At 35.8% G+C, this 21,553-nt stretch overlaps 1 protein-coding gene across 1 annotated transcript; it reads right to left on the reverse strand.

The window, feature by feature from the left end:
* Nucleotides 1–12,995: 12,995 nt before the first annotated feature.
* On the reverse strand, nucleotides 12,996–19,390 carry LOC123245401 (gastric inhibitory polypeptide). The gene is made up of 4 exons (XM_044674274.1): nucleotides 19,302–19,390; nucleotides 17,873–18,019; nucleotides 16,358–16,447; nucleotides 12,996–13,098 (listed from the first exon to the last, which is right to left on the reverse strand). The coding sequence occupies exons 1-4, from the start codon at nucleotides 19,388–19,390 to the stop codon at nucleotides 12,996–12,998; spliced, it is 429 nt and encodes a 142-aa protein (XP_044530209.1).
* Between the last annotated feature and the right edge of the window lie 2,163 nt (nucleotides 19,391–21,553).

Genomic DNA, 21,553 nt, shown 5'->3' on the forward strand with positions numbered 1-21,553 from the left:
ATAGAGAGAAGAGAGAAGAAGGGAGAGAGAGAGAGAGAGAGAGAGAGAGAGAGAGAGAGAGAGAGAGAGAGAGAGAGAGAGAGAGAGAGAAGGAAAGAGGGAGGGAAGGAAAGAGGGAGAGACAGAGTCTGAGAGAGAAGTGTCACAGAAGTCAAAGAAGGAGAGAAAAGAGGTTTCATAACAAAGTAAAAAGTCAGTACAATGAAGCCTACAAGAAAGGCCATTGGGCTTAGCCACAGAGATTATTGCTAACTAAGGAAGTGGAAGCCATGAATTTAAATGATTTTAGGAGTTTGAACATGAATTAGAAGAAAAACATTCTGTGGTAATTTGAGGGGAAGTCAGTCAAATGAAATGTTTTTAAAAGATGAGGAAGGTGAGACCTTGTTTTTTAAAAGTGCTATCAGGAAAAGATTGAAGTGTCAATGAAAAAATACAATGTAATAAATATGACTACTATGTGTCAGCCAGAGACACAATGAAAAAAAAAAAAGAAACATTCCACTATAGGGAGATGCAACACTGTATATATTCAGGAAGGCGGATACAAGGCAAGTAAGGAGGAAGAACAGGAAGGATGGGTGCTCAAAAAAGCCTCTCATCAGAAGTGGGGCCTGAGGTGAACCCTGAAAAAGGCTAAAGAGTCTAAGAGGTGGAGCTGAGGAAGCAGCGCATGCTGAGCACTGGGAGAGCTTGAGCAAAGACCCAGAGGTGTGAAAAGGAATGTGAGGTCTGGAGAATAGTTAGTAGCCAGTTTGACTGGAATGTTGAATGTATGTGAAAAAGTCTGAAAAAGTAGCCTGGAATCAGATTGTGGAGGGCATAAAATGCCAGGCTGAGGGGTCTGCAGTTTATCATTGAGGCACTAGGGATTCCCAAGATTATTTAGATGGCTAAAGGGAGGATGGACAGGGCAGAACAGAAAATGGAAGCAGAGACCAATAGGACGCTGTTACATTATCCTGAATGAGAGATGATTAGAACTGCGACAAGAGTAATGATCATGTAAGCACTGAATAGGGAATGCATGAATGGAAGAGATATTGCAGAAGTAATTGCCTAGGCAATGGATCAGAGTGGGAGGCTAGAGATAGGGAAGAATCCAGCTTGACTATTTTGTGACTGGAGGGATGATTATACCCTCAGCAAAATAGAGGAAATCTGAAGAAAGTCCTAGAAGATAATGAGTTCTCTATCTTCCATATCACATTTGAGATGCAGACAGGACATTCAGCTGAAGTTGTATAGCAGGCAGTTGGTTAAGAACTGAGGTTCTGGAAAAAGAATAAGGTTAGACATGTTGTTTCATCTTATTTGCAGTTATTTAAATTTTTGCTATGAAACAAAATAAGAGAAGCCATCTTCACTTTTCTAAAACCCCATAATCAAGATTCATATAATACCATGTGAACAGAATTCTTATGGTTTTATTATAAGCCCACAATTTTCCTTTTCCATGGGAATTTCCCAGTGTCCTGGGTTGATATTATATCTACCAACTTCCATACATTATCGATGTCTATTATGTACATAATAGACATCTATAACATATACATGTGTATAATAGATGTCTATGATAGATAGATAAATAGATAGATAGTTTATCCCCTGTCCCCCCCCTCCCATTTTTCTGTGTTCCCAATAAATTGATTTTGGAGGATTCTAAAATGCACCCACTTGTTACTTTCAATATCAGAGACTTGAATAAGTTGTTTTCATTGGATCACAGAATTATAGATAAGGATTTGCCCAAGATCAGCTTTATTTCCATTGTGTGCATGGTGATATCATGTCTAAACTATATGTTTAATGGTTTTGTTTGCCTGTGGCTGTACTTATTTATTACAAGGGAAAGGCATCTATAGGGGAGGGCAAATTAGTGGGTAGTGATCCCGATGAAAAAAAGAAAGTGAAAAATAAAGGAAAGCAAGAAAGAAGGGAAAGAGTGTAGGGTTGGAGTAGGATAGCATTAATTATTACAATTATACACTGAGAGGCTTTAGTATAGTGGCTAAAACTAGCCCTATATTCAGAATGATTTTGGATTTAAGTTCTACTTCTGGCAACCTGGGCAGGTCACTAAACTTCTTAATGTTATTAGTTGGGGAAAGGGCTCAACAAATTTTATTATAAGAATGTTATCAAATTTTATTTTATTCATACAATAAATATGAAAAATTCAGAGAAACTTGAGAAGACATATGGATCGATACAGAATGAAGTCAGTGGAACCAAGAGAACAATTTATACCACAACATTAATTAATTCATTAAAGGGAAATTTTAGAAAAGAATATTCAAAAGGGGCAAAAAACTTTGCCATTACTTTGTTAAATTTAATATTCACTTTTCAAAAACAGAAGTTCATGTGTGCTCTTTTGTTCTTTGTGTTCTAAAAGTGTGTTTGTTAATGATTTTAAAGTTCATAATAAAAATAATTTTTAAAAATGACTTATTGAAGTGATAGAAAGCCAAACCAGGGATGACAGAGTAAGAGAACTGGGTGGGTATAAATGGGATAAACTTATCCATAGGACAAAAGAGGAAAGTAGACTAGATTAGAAAACAGAATCCAACAATATGTTGTTTATTAGAAACTCATTTGAAACATAAAGATGTTTCAATATAGAATAATTTTAGAAATATAGAAAATCATACACATAATATATTAGGTATATACTATATGGATTAATGTATAGAATATATTCTATATAAATATAGAATGTTTTATTCTATAGATAAACATAGAAATATAACAATATAGAAAAATTAAATAACATGCCTATAATATAGATATAGAGAAACTAAAAAGAGAATTGGATTGGTGGATGGAATGGCAGGAGGAAGGGCTGAAAATGAAAACTAAGTTTCATAGGATGGTGGGAGAGATAGAATGACAAGAGGTTATGGTTGGAGAGGAGAATTGTAGTTTAAGATGATGAAGTTGCTACAGTTTTTAGTGATGATGCAGTCTGAGGTAGCTGAGATAAAGTAGAAATAATGGTCATGAAAGTAGAGGAGAATGATGACCTTGGAGGCTAGGATGATAGAAGAAATTTAAATGTGAATAGTTAAGAAAGGCAGGTGAGCCAAGTATGGTGGTATATGCCTATAATCTACTACTAGGAGTGAGGCTAGTGGACCACTTGACTTCAGGAGTTCTGAGCTGCAGTACATCTAAAGTTAATTAAATGTCTGAACTAAATGTGGTGAGTCTCCATGGATCTCCACCAGGCTGCCTAAGGAAGAGTGACTTCATCCAGATAAGAAAAATGGAGGTTAAAGCTTCTGTATTTCCTGCATTACAATCATCATTGCATTGGGTTTATGAATGGTCACTGTATTTCCAGCCTGGTTGAAATAGAAGGATCCAGTCTCAAAAAAATAAAATAGAATAAAGAGCATAAGGGATCAGATAGGGGACAGCAAGAAAGATCTACACTCCACCTACCTAAGTCATCTGTTGACTTAAGGTGTAATAGATGCTGGTGCAGTTGGAATGGTTGATGATGGCATGAATGAAGTTTGTCTTTCCCAGGTGATGGTGATTTCCTCACCCAGCTAGCAGGCTTATGGGTGATGGAGGCCAATCAGTGGAAGGACTGATTAGGTATTAAGTTCATAAGTGGTGTTGGCAGACATCATGAAGAGTAGGTACCAACAGATTAGTGTTACTTCTTCTCCTCAAAGACAGTGTCCCACCTTATGACTGCTTTTTTCTTTCTCTAAAGTTATTAAAAGTTGCCCAATTAAGCTAATTTCTCCTATTTAGAAGTTTATGGAAACTTCATCTGGACCCTTATTACAGTTTTATAATCCTTCCATCCATCTCTTAGAGTCTCATTCCTCACATTTATTGTTTCAAATTTTTTATTCTCTTTTACATTCAATTTATACCCTGCATCCTACTCAACTTTTACACTGGGCTGAGTCAATCTGATGTGAGATCCCTCAGTGTCCCTCTGATATTGCTCAAAACTTTTCAATATTACCACCCAACTTTTTAGCATTGTCACTTACTCTTTCTTAGGTCATAGAAGAGGAAGCACTGTATACCACTATTCCCCACTAAGGGCAATCCCTTTTCTACTTCCATTGATTCCCTTTCTTCAAGACTCCTTAACTTGTTCTTTCCTTCTCTATTAGCCTCTTTCACATCTTTTTACAAACATGGGCAACTCCGTCAAATTCTTAAATATCCTTCCCCCCTCCAGCTATTATTCTTTCTCTTTTTCTGCACTACTAAACTTCTTAAAAATAATTTTTATTGATGAATTTTGTTTTTTTATTTCACCATAATTTTCTTCATCAATTTTGTTCTTTCTCCCCTTCCCAGAGAGCCATCACATAAAATAAAATATTTTCAAAGAAAAAGAGGAAACAATTAGGTTCTTTCTCTGCAAAGAGTTGGAAAATTTCATATTTCTTCTTTCCAGATATCCTTTTTCTTTGCAATTTTCCAATATTCAAATTTGATTTTTTTTATGGTTGTTTTCTCCATTTCCATTTTTGTAGTCATTTTGTATATTTTCTTGATTCTGCTTACTTCGGCCTGTCAGTTCATGTAGATTTTTTCATGCTCCTATGTATTAATCATTTTCATAATTTCTTATCTAATAGTAATATTCTATTATCATTATATGCTGCAATTTGTTTAGCTATTATCCCAATTTATAAGCACCTGCTTTATTTTCAATTCTTTGTGATAAGGAAAAAGTGATATTATAACTATTTTGATGTGGGGGTCTTTATTCTTATTAAAGGCCTCCTCAGGGTATAAGTCTCATAGTGAAACGTTAAGTCAAAAGGAATGGACATTATAGTCACTTATTGTGCATAATTCCTAATTTCTTTCTGAAATGGTGATATTGATTCATAGATCCAACATGTATCAGTCTGCCTATCTTTCTATGAACCCTCTAAATATGGATAATTACCATATTTTGTCATCTTTGCCAATTTTCAGAGTATGAGATGAAACTTTAGGGTTGTTTTGATTTCACGTTTCTCTGATTATTAAGGATTTAGAGTATTCTTTCCTGTAATTTTTAAAAATGATATCTTATTTTTCCCAATATGTAAAATTTTTAACTTTTTTTTTTTTAAATTTGAGTTCCAAATTCTCTCTCCCTCTTCAGGCCCCTTGCTAAGACAGTAAGTAATTTGATATAGATTATACATGTGCAATTATGTAGAACATATTTCCACAAAAGTCATGTTGTAAAATAAAACAGACCAAAAAAATAAAGTGAAAAATAGCGTTCTTTGATCTGCATTCTGATTCCATCAATTCGTTCTTACGAGGTAGATTGCATTTTTCATCATGAGTCCTTTGGAATTATCTTGTATCCTCGTATTGATCAGAATAGCTAAGTCATTCATGGTTGATCATCATATAACAATGCTGTTATGGTATACAATGATCCTTTCTGGTTCTGTTCACTTCACTTTCTATCAGTTAATAAAGGTCTATCTAAGTTTTTCTTAAAGCATCCTGTTCACCCTTTCTTATAGTACAATAGTATTCCATCACAATCATACATCACAACTGGGCATCCTTTCAATTTCTGATTCTTTGCTACCACAAAAAGGAGTTGCCATAAACATTTTTGTACAAATAAGTCCTTTTTCTTTCTCTTTAATAACCGGTTTGGGATACAAACCTAGTAGTGATATTTCTGGGTCAAAAGGTATACACAGATTTATGGCCCTTAGGGAATAGTTCCAAATTGCTCTCCAAAATGGTTAGACTAGGTCACAATTCCACCAACAATGTCCCAGTTTTTCCACATCCCCTCTAACATTTACCATTTTCTTTTTTTTGTCATATTAGCCAAACCAATAGGTATGAGTTAGTATGTTGAAGTTACTGTAATTTGCATTTTTCTAATTAAGAATGATTTAGAGTATTTTTTCATTTAACTATAGAGAGCTCTGATATATCTGAAACTGTTTATATCCTTTGACCATTTATCAACTGGAGAACAACTTGTATTCTTATATATTTGACTCAGTTCTATATCTTTTATAAGTAAGGCCTTTATCAGAGACCCTTGTGGTAAAAAATTAGCCCCTTCACCCCATGGTTTTCTGTATTCCTTCTAAACTTGGTTGCATTGCTTTTCTTTGTGTAAAACCTTTAAAAAATTTAATATAATCAAAACCATCCCATTTTACATCTCATAATGCTTTCTGTCTCTTGTTTGGTCATAAATTCCTCCCTTATCAATAGGTTCAGTAATTCATGCTCCCTTAATTTGTTTATGGTATCACCTTTTATTTCTAAATCATGTACCCATTTTGACCTTATCTTGGTATATGATGTGATTGTTTATAGTTTGCATTCTTTTGAGAACTGCTCATTCATATACTTTGATCACTTATCTATTGAGGAATGGCCTTTGGTCTTCTATGTGTCTGTTGATAAAACTTTATCAATGAAATTTAATACAAAGCCTTCCTTTCCTCTCCCATTCTTATTTTAGGAGAATTTTATGCAGAAACTTTTAAATATCATGTAATCAAAACCAATTTCATGTGATAAAAAGATATCTATTTTCTCTTTTAAATTGCCTCTATCCCTTGTTTAGTTAAGAATATATCTCCTAATGGTAAAAGACTTGACTATTTTGGTCAAGACAATGGTCCAAGAAAATTCCAAAGGACTCATAATGAAACATGTTTTCCACATTCAGAGAAGGAACTGATGGAATCTCAGTGCAGATTGATGCAAATTTTTTTTTTACATCCTTAAATTTTCTTTTTTTTTTTTCCTTTTGTAACATGGCTAATGTGGAAATATATTTTACATGATTTCACATGTATAATTGATATGAAATTACTTGCCTTCTTAAGAAAGGGAAAAGGGTGGGAGAGGAAGAATTTGAAATTCAAAATAAAAAAATTGTTAAAAATTTACAATGTAAAAATATAATTGGGAAATATTTAGTGAAATAAATAAAAAACTTGTTAGAAGAACAAAAAAGACTATATCTCTTATCTATAGCAGTGAGAGTTATATGATTTGCTCCTCTTCCAAGTTTGTGTGTGTGTGTGTGTGTGTGTGTGTGTGTGTGTGTGTGTGGTATGACTATATTGAGGTCACACATTCATTTAGAATATATTTGTGGAATATAGTATAGGTTATCAGTCTAAGCCTAATTTTTGTTGGAATGCTTTCCAATTTTCTCAGTTTTTGCCATAGAGTTATTGTCTAAGTAATTTATGGTTTCTAGTTTACTGAAACCTGGATTTCTGAGTTCCATTGCTTCTGATTCTCTCTTGTCTAATCCGTTCCATTGATATACCTTTCTGTTTTTAACTCATACCAGATGTTTTGATGGCTGCTGCTTTAAAATGTAATTTGAGGTCTGAAAGTACAAACCTCCTTTTATCCCTATCACTTTTCATTATTTTCCTTAGTATTTTAGATCCTTTTTAATGGATTTTTATTCTTTTATCATATTCTATACATCATTTCTTTTATAATTCAATGAGATAACATTAGAACTCTAACAACTTTGGGAGGATTGCTATTTTTATTATATTTGTATGGTACAGCCTTGAACACTGAATATTCCTTCAGCTATTTAAGTTCTTTATTTCTTTAAGAAGCAATTTGTAATTGAATTTTTACAAGTCTTTTGTGTGTTTTGGTATATTGATTTCCAGATACTTTATATACTTTGTAGTTTTTTGGACTGGTTTTCCCCTTATAACATTACTTAGATTGTTATTATGTAGAAATGGTTTTGATTAAGTATTTATTTTATAGTCTGAAACTTTGCTGAAACTATTATCTCAATTAGCATCTTTCAGATTCCCTAGGATTTTTACAGTAGATTATCATATTATCAAAGATCCTCTTTACCTATGTTTTTACCTTTAATTTCTCTCTTGGTTTTTATTGCTAGTATGAATATATAAGTAAAAATAATAGTGGAGAGAGTGGCATCCTTGCTTTTACACTTCTATTTATTGCATAAGGTTCTAATGTGTCTTCATTGTATATGATGCTTCTTTTGGTTTTAGAGAAACTTTTTCTGATATTAGAAAAGGTCCCTCTATGTCTATACTTTGTATTTTTTTTAAGCATATGTGAATGTGGTACTTGCAAAAGGCTTTTTCTGTATGTATTCAGATAATCATGATTTGTGGTGCTTTTATTTTGAATATGATTATGTCATAATTTTCCTAATGTTGAACCCTTCTTAAATCCTTGGTATAGATCTAACTTAGTCATGATAAAAAAAAATTTTTAGATGAATTTTCTTAAGCTTTTTGGCAACATTATATTTACTGTTGTTAAAATTTATGTTAATAAATGATGTTAGTTTATATTCTCCTTTGGTATCTTAATCTTTCCTGATTTAGGCGTTAGAATTATATTTAAAAGGAAATCATAAAAAGGAATCTGGTAGGATTCTTTTCCAGTTTTTAAGAATAATTTGTATATCAGTACTAATTTTTTAAAGTTTGATAGAATTCTCTTGCAAATCTGTCAGAATCAGGATTTCTACCTACCTCCCCCTGGAAATTCCATGAAAGCTAGTTCTATTTCTTTTTTCTGAGATAGGATTATTTAAAATGAAACAGTTAGTCTTCCTTTAGTTTGGACAGTTTTTATTTTTGAAGGTCTTATTCTATTTGTTTATTATCTCAGTTCTGGTAGCAAATAATGCTATATAAAAAGTTCTGATTGGTTTTATTTAAAAATTCTGGTTTTGTTGTGATTTCACCTTGTTCAGATACTTTTTTTGTTGATTTTCTGACCTCTTCTTTTTAATCATATTGGCTAAATGTTTACTAATTTTATGGTTTTTATCAAGGAACAAGGTTTTAGTTTTATTCATCATTTATATGGTTTTAAAAATTATCAGTTTGTCTATTTCTCCTCTAATTTTTAATCTCTTGTGTTTATTTTAAATTTATCTATTTGTTTTCTAAATTTTAAAAATGCACATTCAATTATTCTCTTAATGTATTGTTTTAGATACTATTTTTTCAGAGGACTATTTCTGTAGCATCCCAGAAATTTTTATATTTCTATCTAACATCAAATAGAAGTATTTGATATGTTGTTTTATCATTACTACTTTAATATAATTACAGTTTCAATGATTTATTTTTTGAACCACTTATTTAACATTTTATTATTAAGTTTCCATTTGGATCTATGTCTTTTGTTTGTGCTTTGTAAACTAATTACTATTTTTATTGTCATATGTTCTGTTAAGAATGTGTTTACTATTTTTGTCTTCTCATATGTTTGTAATATCTGTATTCTAATACATGGTCAATTTTTTAAAAGTACCACGTGATGTTTAGAACTACATATATATTTTTTAACAACTTAGAAGATATCACATGTCTTTTATCTCTAGTTTGCCCACCAATATGTTCAATTCTATATTTTTCCTGTTCTTTATTGGTTAGTTATCTAAAACTGAAATGTTAAAATCTCTTGCCACTAGTGTTTTACTGGCTATGTAGTCTTGTAATTTATTTAATGTTCCTTATTAATTTAGATGCTATGGTGTTTGGAGCATATAAGCTTAATACTGATAATAGTTTGTATTTTATCATTTTCTTTTAGCATAAAGTAGTTTCCTTACTTCTTCTTTAGGTTATGAGTTTGTGGTTTTGCTTTGAGAGTTTGTATAACTCATGCTTTTTTAGATTGATCTGATTCATAGTACATTTTGTTCCAACTCCTCCCTTTTTTTCTTCTGGTGTGTCTTTGCTTTTTAGTTGTGTTGCTAATAAGCAATAGATAGTGAGGTTTTGTTTTCTTACCCAATCTCTAATCACAGATCATGGGGATAAGAGTTATTCAGAAAAGTGGGAGGGCATGGACCTAGAGAGATTTTTTATAGGAAATGGGGGGAAATATTCTTGGAGAAGGCAAAGAATAGTAAAGAACTATACAATAAGAGATATAAGAAAATGTCTATTTTAAGGCATTAACATATCCTTCTATCAACTGCAGGAATTGTTCTTTTTTAGTTGCAGCACAATAGAAAAAGGAGGATTTGGCATAAGAGATGTAAGGCAGTAACAGAGAAACTGTTTAGAAGAGGGAACCTTCTAAAACAGGAGGAATACTGAAACTAATAAAGGTCAAAATAAATATAAGGATAATGAATAAAAAAATAATAGACAGAATAGAGAGAAGGGGAAACTAAGTAATAAAGAGAATAAGGGAAACAAATTATTTTTTTAAAAATATGCATAAAAATTTTACAAAATAAATGAATAAGGATAGGAGGATTTTACTTGACTACTTAACTGAGAGGAAAATAGGGGAAGAATTAAATAACTGGATAAGAGGAAAAAAGAAGTAACAAGTTAAGCAAAACTCTAAAACTAGGGAAAGGTACCAAACAGAAGGCAAGTAAATGGAGAGTTGAGAGTGAGATGAGAGCCTCTGAGAATAGTTGCCTTAAACTAAATAAAGCTAAAGTAACTTGAGACAAAATACTATCTTTACAGATAAGGGGGTCAGATTGTAATGGGAATGGGGATCCGGGAGAGACAGTGTTAGAAACAAATGGAGGAACATATAAATCTAACACTTGACACTTTAAATGTGAATGGATTAAGAAATCCAGTAAAACAAAAGGAGTGACATTGTATAAGAAAACAAAATTCCAGTCTTTCCTTATTCTAAAGTAAACTCCTTAATGACAGGGACAATCTTGCTTTTGTGTCTGTATTTCCCACTCTTAGCAGTACCTAGAATTGTTTAATATTTGCCTTTCATGAATTCATTTTTCTCAGATACAGAACTAGAGCTCAGACAACAAGACTGCATTGGAGGTAGATATTTGGGAATCACTAGTATAGAAGTCATTGCAGAAACTCTGAAAACTGAAGGCATGTAGAAAATTAAAGGATTAAACAAGACAGCATTAAAGATAGATATTTGAGAGTCATCAGCATATAGGTCATTGCTGAAACCCTGAACATCTAGGGCAAGTGTAGAAAATGAAAGGAAAAAAAAAGAAAAGAAAAGGGCAAATGAACAGGCTTTAGGGAAAGCTCATAGCTATACAGTTATTTGATGGGACAAAGAAGAGGATCAAGGGAAGTTAATAGGTAAAGTGTTTTATTAAATTTAGAGCTAAAAAGGACCTCGAAGATTATCTAATATAAACCTCTGAGACACTTACTGATAAGAAAACTAAACCTCAGAGGGGAACAAGTGATTTAGGATCATGAAATTCAGAGCTAGAGGGGACCTTTGAAATCATCCTCTAATTTTAAACAAGAAAATTGGGGTCTTGAAGTTAATTGACTTGTCAGAGCTGGAATTTTCACTCAGGGTGCCTGACTTTGAATCCAGTGCTCTGTTCTCCATACTGTACTATGAACACTTCATCTTTCCAACTTTTCTAGAGAACAGAGAGTTCCATACTGCTATACTATCCAGATTAGGAATGAAGAAACCTCCATTCTATTCCCTGATCTATTCCAAAACCACTTTCTTGTTCTTTTTCCTTCAGGGCTATATTTATATACTCAATTTAATATTATGTCATGAATTTTGCATATTTTTTTTATTTTAAACCCTTAACTTCTGTGTATTGGCTCCTAGGTGGAAGAGTGGTAAGGGTGGGCAGTGGGGGTCAAGTGACTTGCCCAGGGTCACACAGCTGGGAAGTGTCTGAGGCCGGATTTGAACCTAGGACCTCCCATCTCTAGGCCTGACTCTCAATCCACTGAGCTACCCAGCTGCCCCAATTTTGCATATGTTTTAATTGTTCTTTGGTTGTTTTGCCTTCATTATACTGAAATTTTCCCTCAGAATAAGGTTCTCATTTCCTTAAATCCTATAGCTTTTCTCATCCTCTCTTCTCTCACTTTTGCCAGCTGCTTGGGGTTCAATAAATGCTAGAATGTTATTGTTGGGTTTTGTTTTTGTTTTTGTTATTGTTTTTTAGTCCAATGGAAAATCACTCAAGATTCATTTCATCTTCAAACTTTATTGGTCTCTCTTTGGAACTCCTGAGGAGGAATACAGACAGAAATATCAGACAGAAGTTTTTCTCCCAGTGAAATCAAGCCCAGAGTGTGTTTAAGCTGAATCACTCAAACCTGGAGGGAAATGAGAGAGGAACCATTAGTGACTATTGCATCAAAGCAAATACACACTATACCACCTCCCCTTGCTCATATCATACTCTCTACCACCTTCAAACTGTCCTTCCCACCTCACAAGATTATCTTTCCCTCACTTCTCAGTTGATTCCTTTCCTTATCTGGTGAGCCCATTGAGTGCTGCTCTTACCATTCACTTTTAATTCTCTAATATGTCCAGCTAAAGAATTTGAATTTGTCTCAGTGGCTGCATCTATGTATTTGTATCCTCTCTCCTTCTTTAGATGGAGTATAAAGACTATGTGTTGTTCCTTTGGAATGCTCTTATAAATTCACAGGTCTACTGTTGATAGGGACCTCAGAAAACATAGACCACAAGCATTTGGTCTTTAGGAGATACTCAGACATCAGAATAGACAGACAGGTACATATTTAAGACTTTACTGAGATGGAGGTTAAGGCATTGTTGAGACAGGACAAACAAGTGGCTATGACATAACCTAATGCTAACTTTGCAATGGAGGATTTATGGAAGAGAATGAGAAGGCATAGATCAGTGGAAGGAATACTTAATCTCAGGAGACAAGGTTCTTGTAAAGGGCCACAAATATGAGCAATAATCTCCTGCTGAGTTTGCCTCATTGATACAATATGGAAGGAAAAGAGAAAGGGAGGAGGCAATAGGATTTCACCTTAGTGGATCCTTGTATCATTGATTCAGAGGTAGAAGGGACCTAAGAAATCATTGAGTCTAAACCCCTTATTTTACAGATGAGGGAACCAAGGCATAGAGGGATGAGAATCTGAAGCCAGGCCTTCTTGCTGCCAATTTCAGTGTTCTGTCCACTATTCCATGCTGCTTCTAGTTAAGAGAGAACCTAGAAACCAATTACTCTCCTACCTTAGGCCATAGAGGTCCAAAATCAACCATGTCAATGCCAGTTCCTTCATTCTCTTGTTCTTAGGATCCTCAGATGAAAAGGAGTCTTTAAATGGGGAACTGCAAAGGAGATAACCAGGAAAGTGTTCCTTCCTTCCCTCTCTCCCTTCCCCTCTCCCTTCCTTTCTTCCCTAGATATTTATTGGAAGCTTGCTATTTCTGTGAGAGACAAGAGACTGTTTCATCTTTGACTTTGTACTTAGTCAGGTGCTAAAAAAATACTTATAGATTGATTGATTGCCATCTGTCCCCAAGAAGTTTACGGAGAGATAAGACAAGTACTACATGTGTGACCTTAATTGAATCTTTGAGCCTCAGTCCTTTATCAGATCAACTTTCATTATCATTCCCTCTTTCCTTATTCTTTACAACCCATTGATTTGATTTGTTTATGCTTTATCCTCACCATGATCTCCATTCCCTTCACTTCTCAGTTCTTTCCCAGACAGTCATGACCCCCTGCAATGACTACTTTATTCTTCTTTCTATAGCTCAAATACTTGGTGAATCAACTCTATGCTGTTCTCCACTTTTGAAACCCTTGCACCTTTATCCTGTTCCTGATCATGATCATGCCTTGTCTTGGATTACTCCCACCATCTACCAGTCACTTACTGGGCCCACTACAAATGTTTGTTAGCTAATTTTAGCTGGGCCCTCACTGCTACAAGACAAATATTCTATTGCTCCCTGATTAATTCACTATTCTACTCTCCACAGCAGCTATTCATAACTTTCTTATGAACTTCTCCTCAGTACTTTTATAGCATCCCTCATCCCACCCTCTTAGCTGAGGACCTCACTTAATTCTTCACTAAAAAAATTAAAACCTTTTACAAAGAGTTCCCCCGTCTCTTTTCCTTCTCTTTTCATATTACTCATACAATTCCTCTACTACCTCCTCCTTTACTCTGTTTTCAGATGAAAAGAGAAGTCTTTCTCTTGCTAAGGCAAATCCCTCTACTTGTGCCCTTGATTTCAAATCCTTCTCTAGCAAATCACCCTACCATCTCCACACTGTATTATTTTCAGCTATTAGTACCTCTCCTCTCAACTCCTACAATCTGGCTTCTTTCTCCATCATTCAACTGAAATTGTACTTTCCAAAGTTACTAGTAATCTCCTTTTTTGCCAGACATAATGGGCTTTTCTCAATCTTTACCCTTCTTGTAGCATTTGGAACTATTGGCCACCCCTGTCTCCTGGATAGACTCCTTTTTGTTTTCATGAATGTCTTTCTTCTTATTTTCCTATCCTTTTGGCTGATCCTTTTTAGTCTTCTTTTCATTTGTCATCCATGTCATGCCCACTAACTGTGGATGTTCCCCAAGGCTCTGTCCTGGGCCCTCTTTTCTTTTTGCTCTATGCTCTCAATTCATGATATCATCAGCTTCCATTTCAATGGTTTCCATGATTTCCAGATTTGTATAGCTAGCCCTAATTGCTCTGCTGAGCTATAGTCACAAATCTCCAACTACCTCCTAAATGTTTCAAACTGAATATTTTATATGCTCAAACTCCACATCCTAAACAGAACTTATCTTCACCACCTTCCATCCACCTCCTCAGAAACCTATAAACTAGACAACTGTCAGGTAGACCTAGTGACAGGAGGCTTGTAACTTGAGTTTCATCCTAACTCCTTACTCTTACCTGACATATCTAATCTATAGCCAAATCTTATCATTTCTACCTTCCTGATGTGACATCACTTACATATATCTGCATATCTTTATCTACATCTTTTTCCCCCTTTCCATTCATGGAACCATAATCCTAGTTCAGCCTAACATTACCTCCTATCTAACAGTAGCTTTCTAACTGATTCCCCTTTCTTCAAGTCTCTCCTCTATCCTAACCATCCTCTACTAAGCTGCCAAAGTTATTTTCATTTTTTAAAATGTGGATATGACCATATTGCTCTCCTGCTCATTGAGTTCTGGGTGGCTGCCTGGTACCTTTATAATCAAATATGAAGTCCTGTTTCACATCTAAAGCTCTTCTTAATCTGGCCACTTCGTATATCTTTAATTTTTTATAACTTTCTTCCCTTCTATACACTGAGATCCAACTACAGACTCTTAATTTGCATTTCCTCCTTCTGGCAGACACTTCTCTTCCACTTTTCATGACTTTATTCTGACTACTGGCTATCCCTTATGATTGAAATGCTCTGTTCCCTCACCTCTGCATCTTAGATTCCACTGCTTCCTCCAGATTTAGCTCAAATTCCATTTTCTGCAAGAGACCTTTTTCCAGGGTTGACTCACAAACCCTACCCCCTCACCTCAGCTATGAATGTTTTTCTCTTTCAGATTACTTCCTCTACTTTTTATCTATCTTATAGATACCTAGTCTCCACCATTAGATTTAGGATCTTTGAAGGGAAGGACTGTTCTGTTTTTGGTTTTTTGCCTTTCTTTATATTTCTAGCACAAGGTACAATGCCTGGTACATAGTGCTTATTGGCTGTGTTCTGATTCCCCTATCAAACTAGAAACTCCCTGAGGACAGAGATTGTTTCTCCTCATTAGCCTGAGAGTTCTTAGTTGGCTAGGGCTGTATCTTGTCCTTCTTTTGTGTCTCTTTCCAGTGCCCAGCATCAAGTTATACCTATTATAAAAGTTCAAACCAAAGGAAAGGCAGACAAATAATGTTTACTGATTGACTAACAGACTGTAAAACAAGCAATTCAACTAAATGATTGTGGAAATCCCTTCTAGCTCTAAATCTATGATTCTATAAATTCTAAAGTTCTTCTGAACTCTAAATTAAATTAATGCTATAAGACTTCTTAGATGAGTTCCTTCATTCTTGGGAGCTCTGACTCATAATTCTTTCCCAGACATCATTACTTCATTGTAGGATCTTAGACCTGTAGGCCAACACTCTTATTTTATAGATGAATAAATTGAGACCTGAAGAAGTTGTAGCTTGTTGAAGATCCTTAAGGTAATAAGTGGCAGGGCTAGGATTCAGACCTTAAACATATGACTCTGAATCTAACTACACTGCCTGCTTGGCCCGACTTTTGGAGGTCTCTTAAATGAAAGGCTTTTTGAGCAAGAATAAGTTGATTTCCAATTCAGAAACAAGTCAGTCAACAAACATTTATTATTTGCTATGTGCCAGGAATTGTGCTTTGTGCTGAAGTTGCAAAAAGAGGTAAAAACTGTTCCTGATGTCAAGTAACTATATTAGCCTACAGATAAGGAATTGCTGAGGATGGGAATTAGTCATAATGACACTCTCTTCTCCCAGTCACATGCAGGAATCTCTCATCTTTTGTTCTTTCTTTTCTATAAGAGATTGACCTCACCTCCAGTTTTCCATGTTCTTTAGGTTCCAGTTGGAATGATTTGTTAGTCCTGTACCATCTGCTTTTCTCTCAGTGATGTTGTGTCTCCAACTGGGAAGACAAAGATCAGAGACTAGGTGAAACTGAGTTGGATAGTTTGGAAAGGAGCAGATGACTAAAGAGGTCCCTTCAGTCTAGTGGCTTTCAAGGCCAACATATATATCAAATGATATCTTCTCTGGGGCAAGGAGGGGAGGGAGGAAAAGAGGTAGGGAGATACCTGGGAACTTTAATATGACAAACAAATACATTTTATTATTATTATTATTATTATTATTATTTATAAACCCTTACCTTCCATCTTGGAGTCAATACTGTCTATTGGCTCCAAGACAGAAGAGTGGTAAGGGTAGGCAAATGGGGGTCAAGTGACTTGCCCAGAGTCACACAGCTAGGAAGTACCTAAGGCCAGATTTGAACCCAGGATCTCCCATCTGTAGGCCTGGCTCTCAATCCACTGAGCTACCCAGTTGCCCCCAAACAAATACATTTTTAAAAATTATTATCACTAAGGATATGTTCAGGGCCCTCAGAGAGAACATCCTTTATTACACTGAAACCAGTCTTGAAGAATGGGTAAGGAGAATCCTGAGAATAGTTGTTGATTTTTATTTTCTTCCCAAACTTTATTGCCTTTATACATTTTTTAGAGTGCTGTACCTCATATTGCCTCAACCTCTCTCTCCTTCCTGCCATATATCTGTCAATTTCTGAAGATCCAATATGTGCTTCCTTTAAAAGTGGTGACATAGGGGCAACTAGGAGGTTCATCGGATAGAGAATCAGGCTGAGAGAGAGGAGGGGCTAGGTTCAACTCTGGCTTTAGACAATTCCTAGATGTGTAACTCTGGGCAAGTCACTTAACCCCAGTTGCCTAATAGTTAAGGGATCTTCTGCCTTGGAACAGATGTTAAGTACTGATTCTAAGATAGAAGGTAAAAGTTAAAAAAAACAAACAACAACTGTGTGTGACAAACTCAGGATTGAAAAATCAACACTGGTAAAAATCAGAGTTTTTCACTTAATCAGAGATGCAACTAAAGTAGTGTGAATAGGGCTTTTTCCCAGGGTGCCCTTAGAGGATCACTGACAATACTGAGTTCTTTAGGGCTAGACCAATCTAACCTGACCCAAAGGAATGGAGATAGCAAGATCAGAAGCTGAAAGGTAAAGGAGAAAGATAACTTTAGGGGGAAATTATTGGGATAGTAGGAGAGAGGGAATGGGCTGGCAAAATATTTGGAGGAAAGGGAGAGAACTGAGCCTGGAAAGAAAGGGAATAATTTAGAATAAAAAACATTTAGTATTAAACAATTGCAAAATAAATCAGCAAACTAATGAAAGAAAAAAAAAAGACTGGGGAATACTGAGAGAAGAAATGGGAGATGATAGAGAAGGAGGAGGGGCCTAGGGAGACATTGAGAGGTAGGAATAAGGGCTCAGAGGACCCTGGGAGAGAAGTGAGAAATAATTCACCTATTCTTCTTCCCCTTCTGGGACAACAGCCAGTTAACAAAGTCCTGTTGCATGATCTTATCCATGGTGATGCTGTAGTCACTAATGAAGGTCCCCTCAGCATAACGCTGCCCTCGAGTCCAAGGGCCACCAACTTTGGGGTGAGATCTAGAAATGGAGAAGAAGGAGAGAAAAAAAGGACCATTCAGTTAAGGATAGAGGTAAGGAAGGATGGAAAAATGAATAGAGGAACAGAGAGAGAGAAAGAGAAAAAATAGAGGAAGGGAGAGAGGAAAAAGGAATGAGATAGGGGAAAGGGGAGAGGGAATAGAGGAAGAGAGAAGGAGAAAGGGCAGGGGGAAGTATAGAAGGAAGGAAATGGAGGTCAATAGCAATCAGCAGAGAAAATATTTATAGCAACCCATGAAGATCCATTAAAACAAGCTGAGTTCATTTTACTATATCTATATATATATATGCCTGAACATATAATAAATATAGTGATAATGTATATAAAACCATGAATATTTTATTTATCTAAATGTATAGTTATAAAATAAAGTTATTCTATCTGCTTTGGTACATTTGCAATAAGAAGTTTTAATATTAAAATGTTGAAAATGAAAAAAAGAAATATAGTGGAAAAAAAGATGGAGCTTCATTCTCAACTCAGGACTTCTCTTAATATATGGCTTTGGTTACAATGGGAACTGAGATATAGGCAGGAGACAGTAGAGGTAAGTGTGACCTGTCATATAGGCTCCCCTTCCCCTCATATTCATTCACTTACATGGCTCCCTCTTGTTTCAATTGGGGGCTATAAGGAGTTGCTGTGTAATCTTAGAAGAATGTCTTTCAGCAAGGAGTCAGAGTATATAACTGGCTCCAATGGAATTTTCCCAGTTTATTATGTCAGGGTTCTCCTGATCACTCCTGCCTTATTTCTATTCTCTCTCTTGGCCTGCTCAGATCCTTGATGCACCATCAAGACACAGCCTCTATAAAACCCCTGTAAAGATCATATAGTCTATCTCCTTGTATCTAGGAAGGCAACTCACTACCCTAACTCATTCAAGAAGTGGAAAATAGATGCTAACAAAAATTCTCCAAAAAGCAATATTCCAAAATAAGAAAAACTTTTTAAAAAGAAGGGATATTCCAGTTTTGCTCAGTCATGTGACTACCAGACAGTCCTTCCAAATGTTTATTCTCAATCTCCCCAACTGCAATCTAAACCCCACTCACTCTGGCTGTGTCCTTGGATCAAGCAGAATAGTACAATTCCCATTCTTTAGGGACCTTTGCTAGACTGCTTCCTTGGACTTCCTTATCTATATAGGGTCACTATGTCCTCACTCCCTAAGTCATACAGGGGCCTTTTGAGAAATATCAAGTTAGAATAGTTCCTCCAGGCTTTCTCTCTACCCTGTCAAGCAAAAGAGACCTTTACCTGAGGTGAGCCTCCTCCAAATCACTCTTCACCATTGCCAAGAGCAGAGGCAATAGCATCAAGGAGAGAGTCTTGATGACTTTTACCATCTTCCCAGCCCTGTTTCCTGAGGAGAGAAGAGAGATTTTGTTTAAAACTTGTTCCTAGTCTCCTCAGTTTGCATAGGGTTTGAGGATCAAAAAATGATATCACTAGTGATGTCTTTTGATTGGCACATAAATTAGATTAGTGATGCAGAGTTGCACAGTTATTGGCCTCACTCTCTCTTCCAGAGTTGTCAAAGTCCAATGGCAAGACAAACTTCAAGAAGTCTGGTGATGCTGGGGATGTAGTGGATAATCTTGCCTTCTTCCATGTTTAGCTATGTTCTAAGTGCTCCACAGAGCTATGACCTTATGGGGTGAGGGAATGAAGAACTGCAGAACCTGGGCTAAGACCTGGAGTTTGGGAGATTTTCTTTCTGGATCTATGATTTTATAGTTGTAGGGACCTGGAGGTATAGGTGAGGAAGTTACCAATGCAGATCGGCAACTAACTATTCTGTTAATTTTCAACTTAGAGTCTTGTCTGGATCACTGAAAGTTTATGTGACTTGTTTAGGGTCTCACAGCCAGTATGTGTCAGAGGCCAGAGGTCAAGAGACCCCAGATCAAGATTACCTTCTGTCCTCTAAAGACTGCCATTTTTAGTGCTAAGAGATAGTCTTATTTCCTATCTAGAGCTAGAGGTAGAGATAGTTTTAGGATTTTAGACATCCCCCAATTAATAAATTCTATCTTGTTCTATCTTATCCTTTCCAGAGCCTCAGAGCTCAGCACCCACTCTCTTTGGTCTTTCCTAAATTAAGAAGGATTCCTCTTACCTCCAGGTTTTTCAGAGTCTGCTTCTGGTTGAAGTTGGTAGCTACTGAGGTCCAGTCCTTTTATATTCCCTAAATATAAGAGCTGATTAGATTAAAAGCATCTTATCAGAAGTCATACCCATTGTTTACACTATCCACAAGCCATTTAACACTTAGCAAACCTTCCCTTTCCACCTGAATTGTCCAAACTGGTCATTAACATTTGAGTTAATCTTGAACTGGACTGACTTTGATCCTCTCCCCGGATTAAAGTGGCTCATTTGAAAATGCTTTATTGAATGCATAAAGTGAGAGAAGGGAAAGACCTAGGATACGGAAAGGGGGTAAGTTGGGAGAGAAGTGAGAAAGGCCTCCTCTTGTGCAGTGGAGGATAATTTCAGGAATATGGGGGAAAAGAAACTGTTCTTAACTTGTTGAGAGAAGAGTACAGTAGCAATTGAAGCCTCAAACTGGTTACACTTTCTTCAGTCTTTATCCTCTCCAATTCATCCCTCATACAGCTGCTGAAACAACTTTCCTAATATATAGGTCTAATAGTGGCACTGTTTCCTGTAGGATAAAATCTAAATTTATTTTTCTGGCATTTAAGTTCCTCCACAATCTGGCTTCAATTTATCTTTATTTACTGTCATTTACACACTCTGTATTTCAACCAATATGAGCCACTAGCCTTTCCTCAACCTAGTCCTACCTTCTGGCCTATTCATTTGTGCATACATTTTTATTTCCTGCAATGCATTTTCATTCTCATGTCCTCCTGTTAAAATATTTTTTCTGCTTTCAACTCCTTCCAGTCTTATTTCATATCAATACTCTAACAATTCTCTCTTTTAGTCAAGCTAGCTGTTTTATGAAGAGAACATCCTATCTCCCACCCCATGCCTATGTACAAGTGGTTCTCCATGTCTGAGATGCATTCCTTCCTCATCTCTACCTCACAGAATTTCTAGCTTCCCAAGAGCACAATGCAAGTGCCATTCCCTTAGACAAGAGGCACTTCCTGATATTCTTTAGTTGTTAGCACTCTTTCTTTCTTTGTGCATGTTTAGTGGTGAACCACTCTTTGTGACCCCATTTGGGGTTTTCTTGGCAAATATACTAGAGTGATTTGCCTTCTCCTTCTCCAGCTCATTTGACAAATGCAGAACTCGGGCAAATAGGGTAAAGTGACTTGTCTAGGGCCAGTCAAGTAGTCAGTGTCTGAGGCCAAATGTGAACTCAGAAAGATGAATCTTCCTGACTCTAGGCCCAGTACTATAGCCATTAAGACAACTAGCTACCCAGTTGCTTCATCTGGCCCCTCCCTCACCTGTGCATTTTTGTTGTTATTCAGTAGTTTTCAGTTGTATCTGAACCTTCATTACCCCATTTGGGGTTTTCTTGGTCAAAT

Source organism: Gracilinanus agilis, chromosome 4 (assembly GCF_016433145.1).
Source record: "Gracilinanus agilis isolate LMUSP501 chromosome 4, AgileGrace, whole genome shotgun sequence".
Taxonomy (NCBI): Eukaryota; Metazoa; Chordata; class Mammalia; order Didelphimorphia; family Didelphidae; genus Gracilinanus; species Gracilinanus agilis.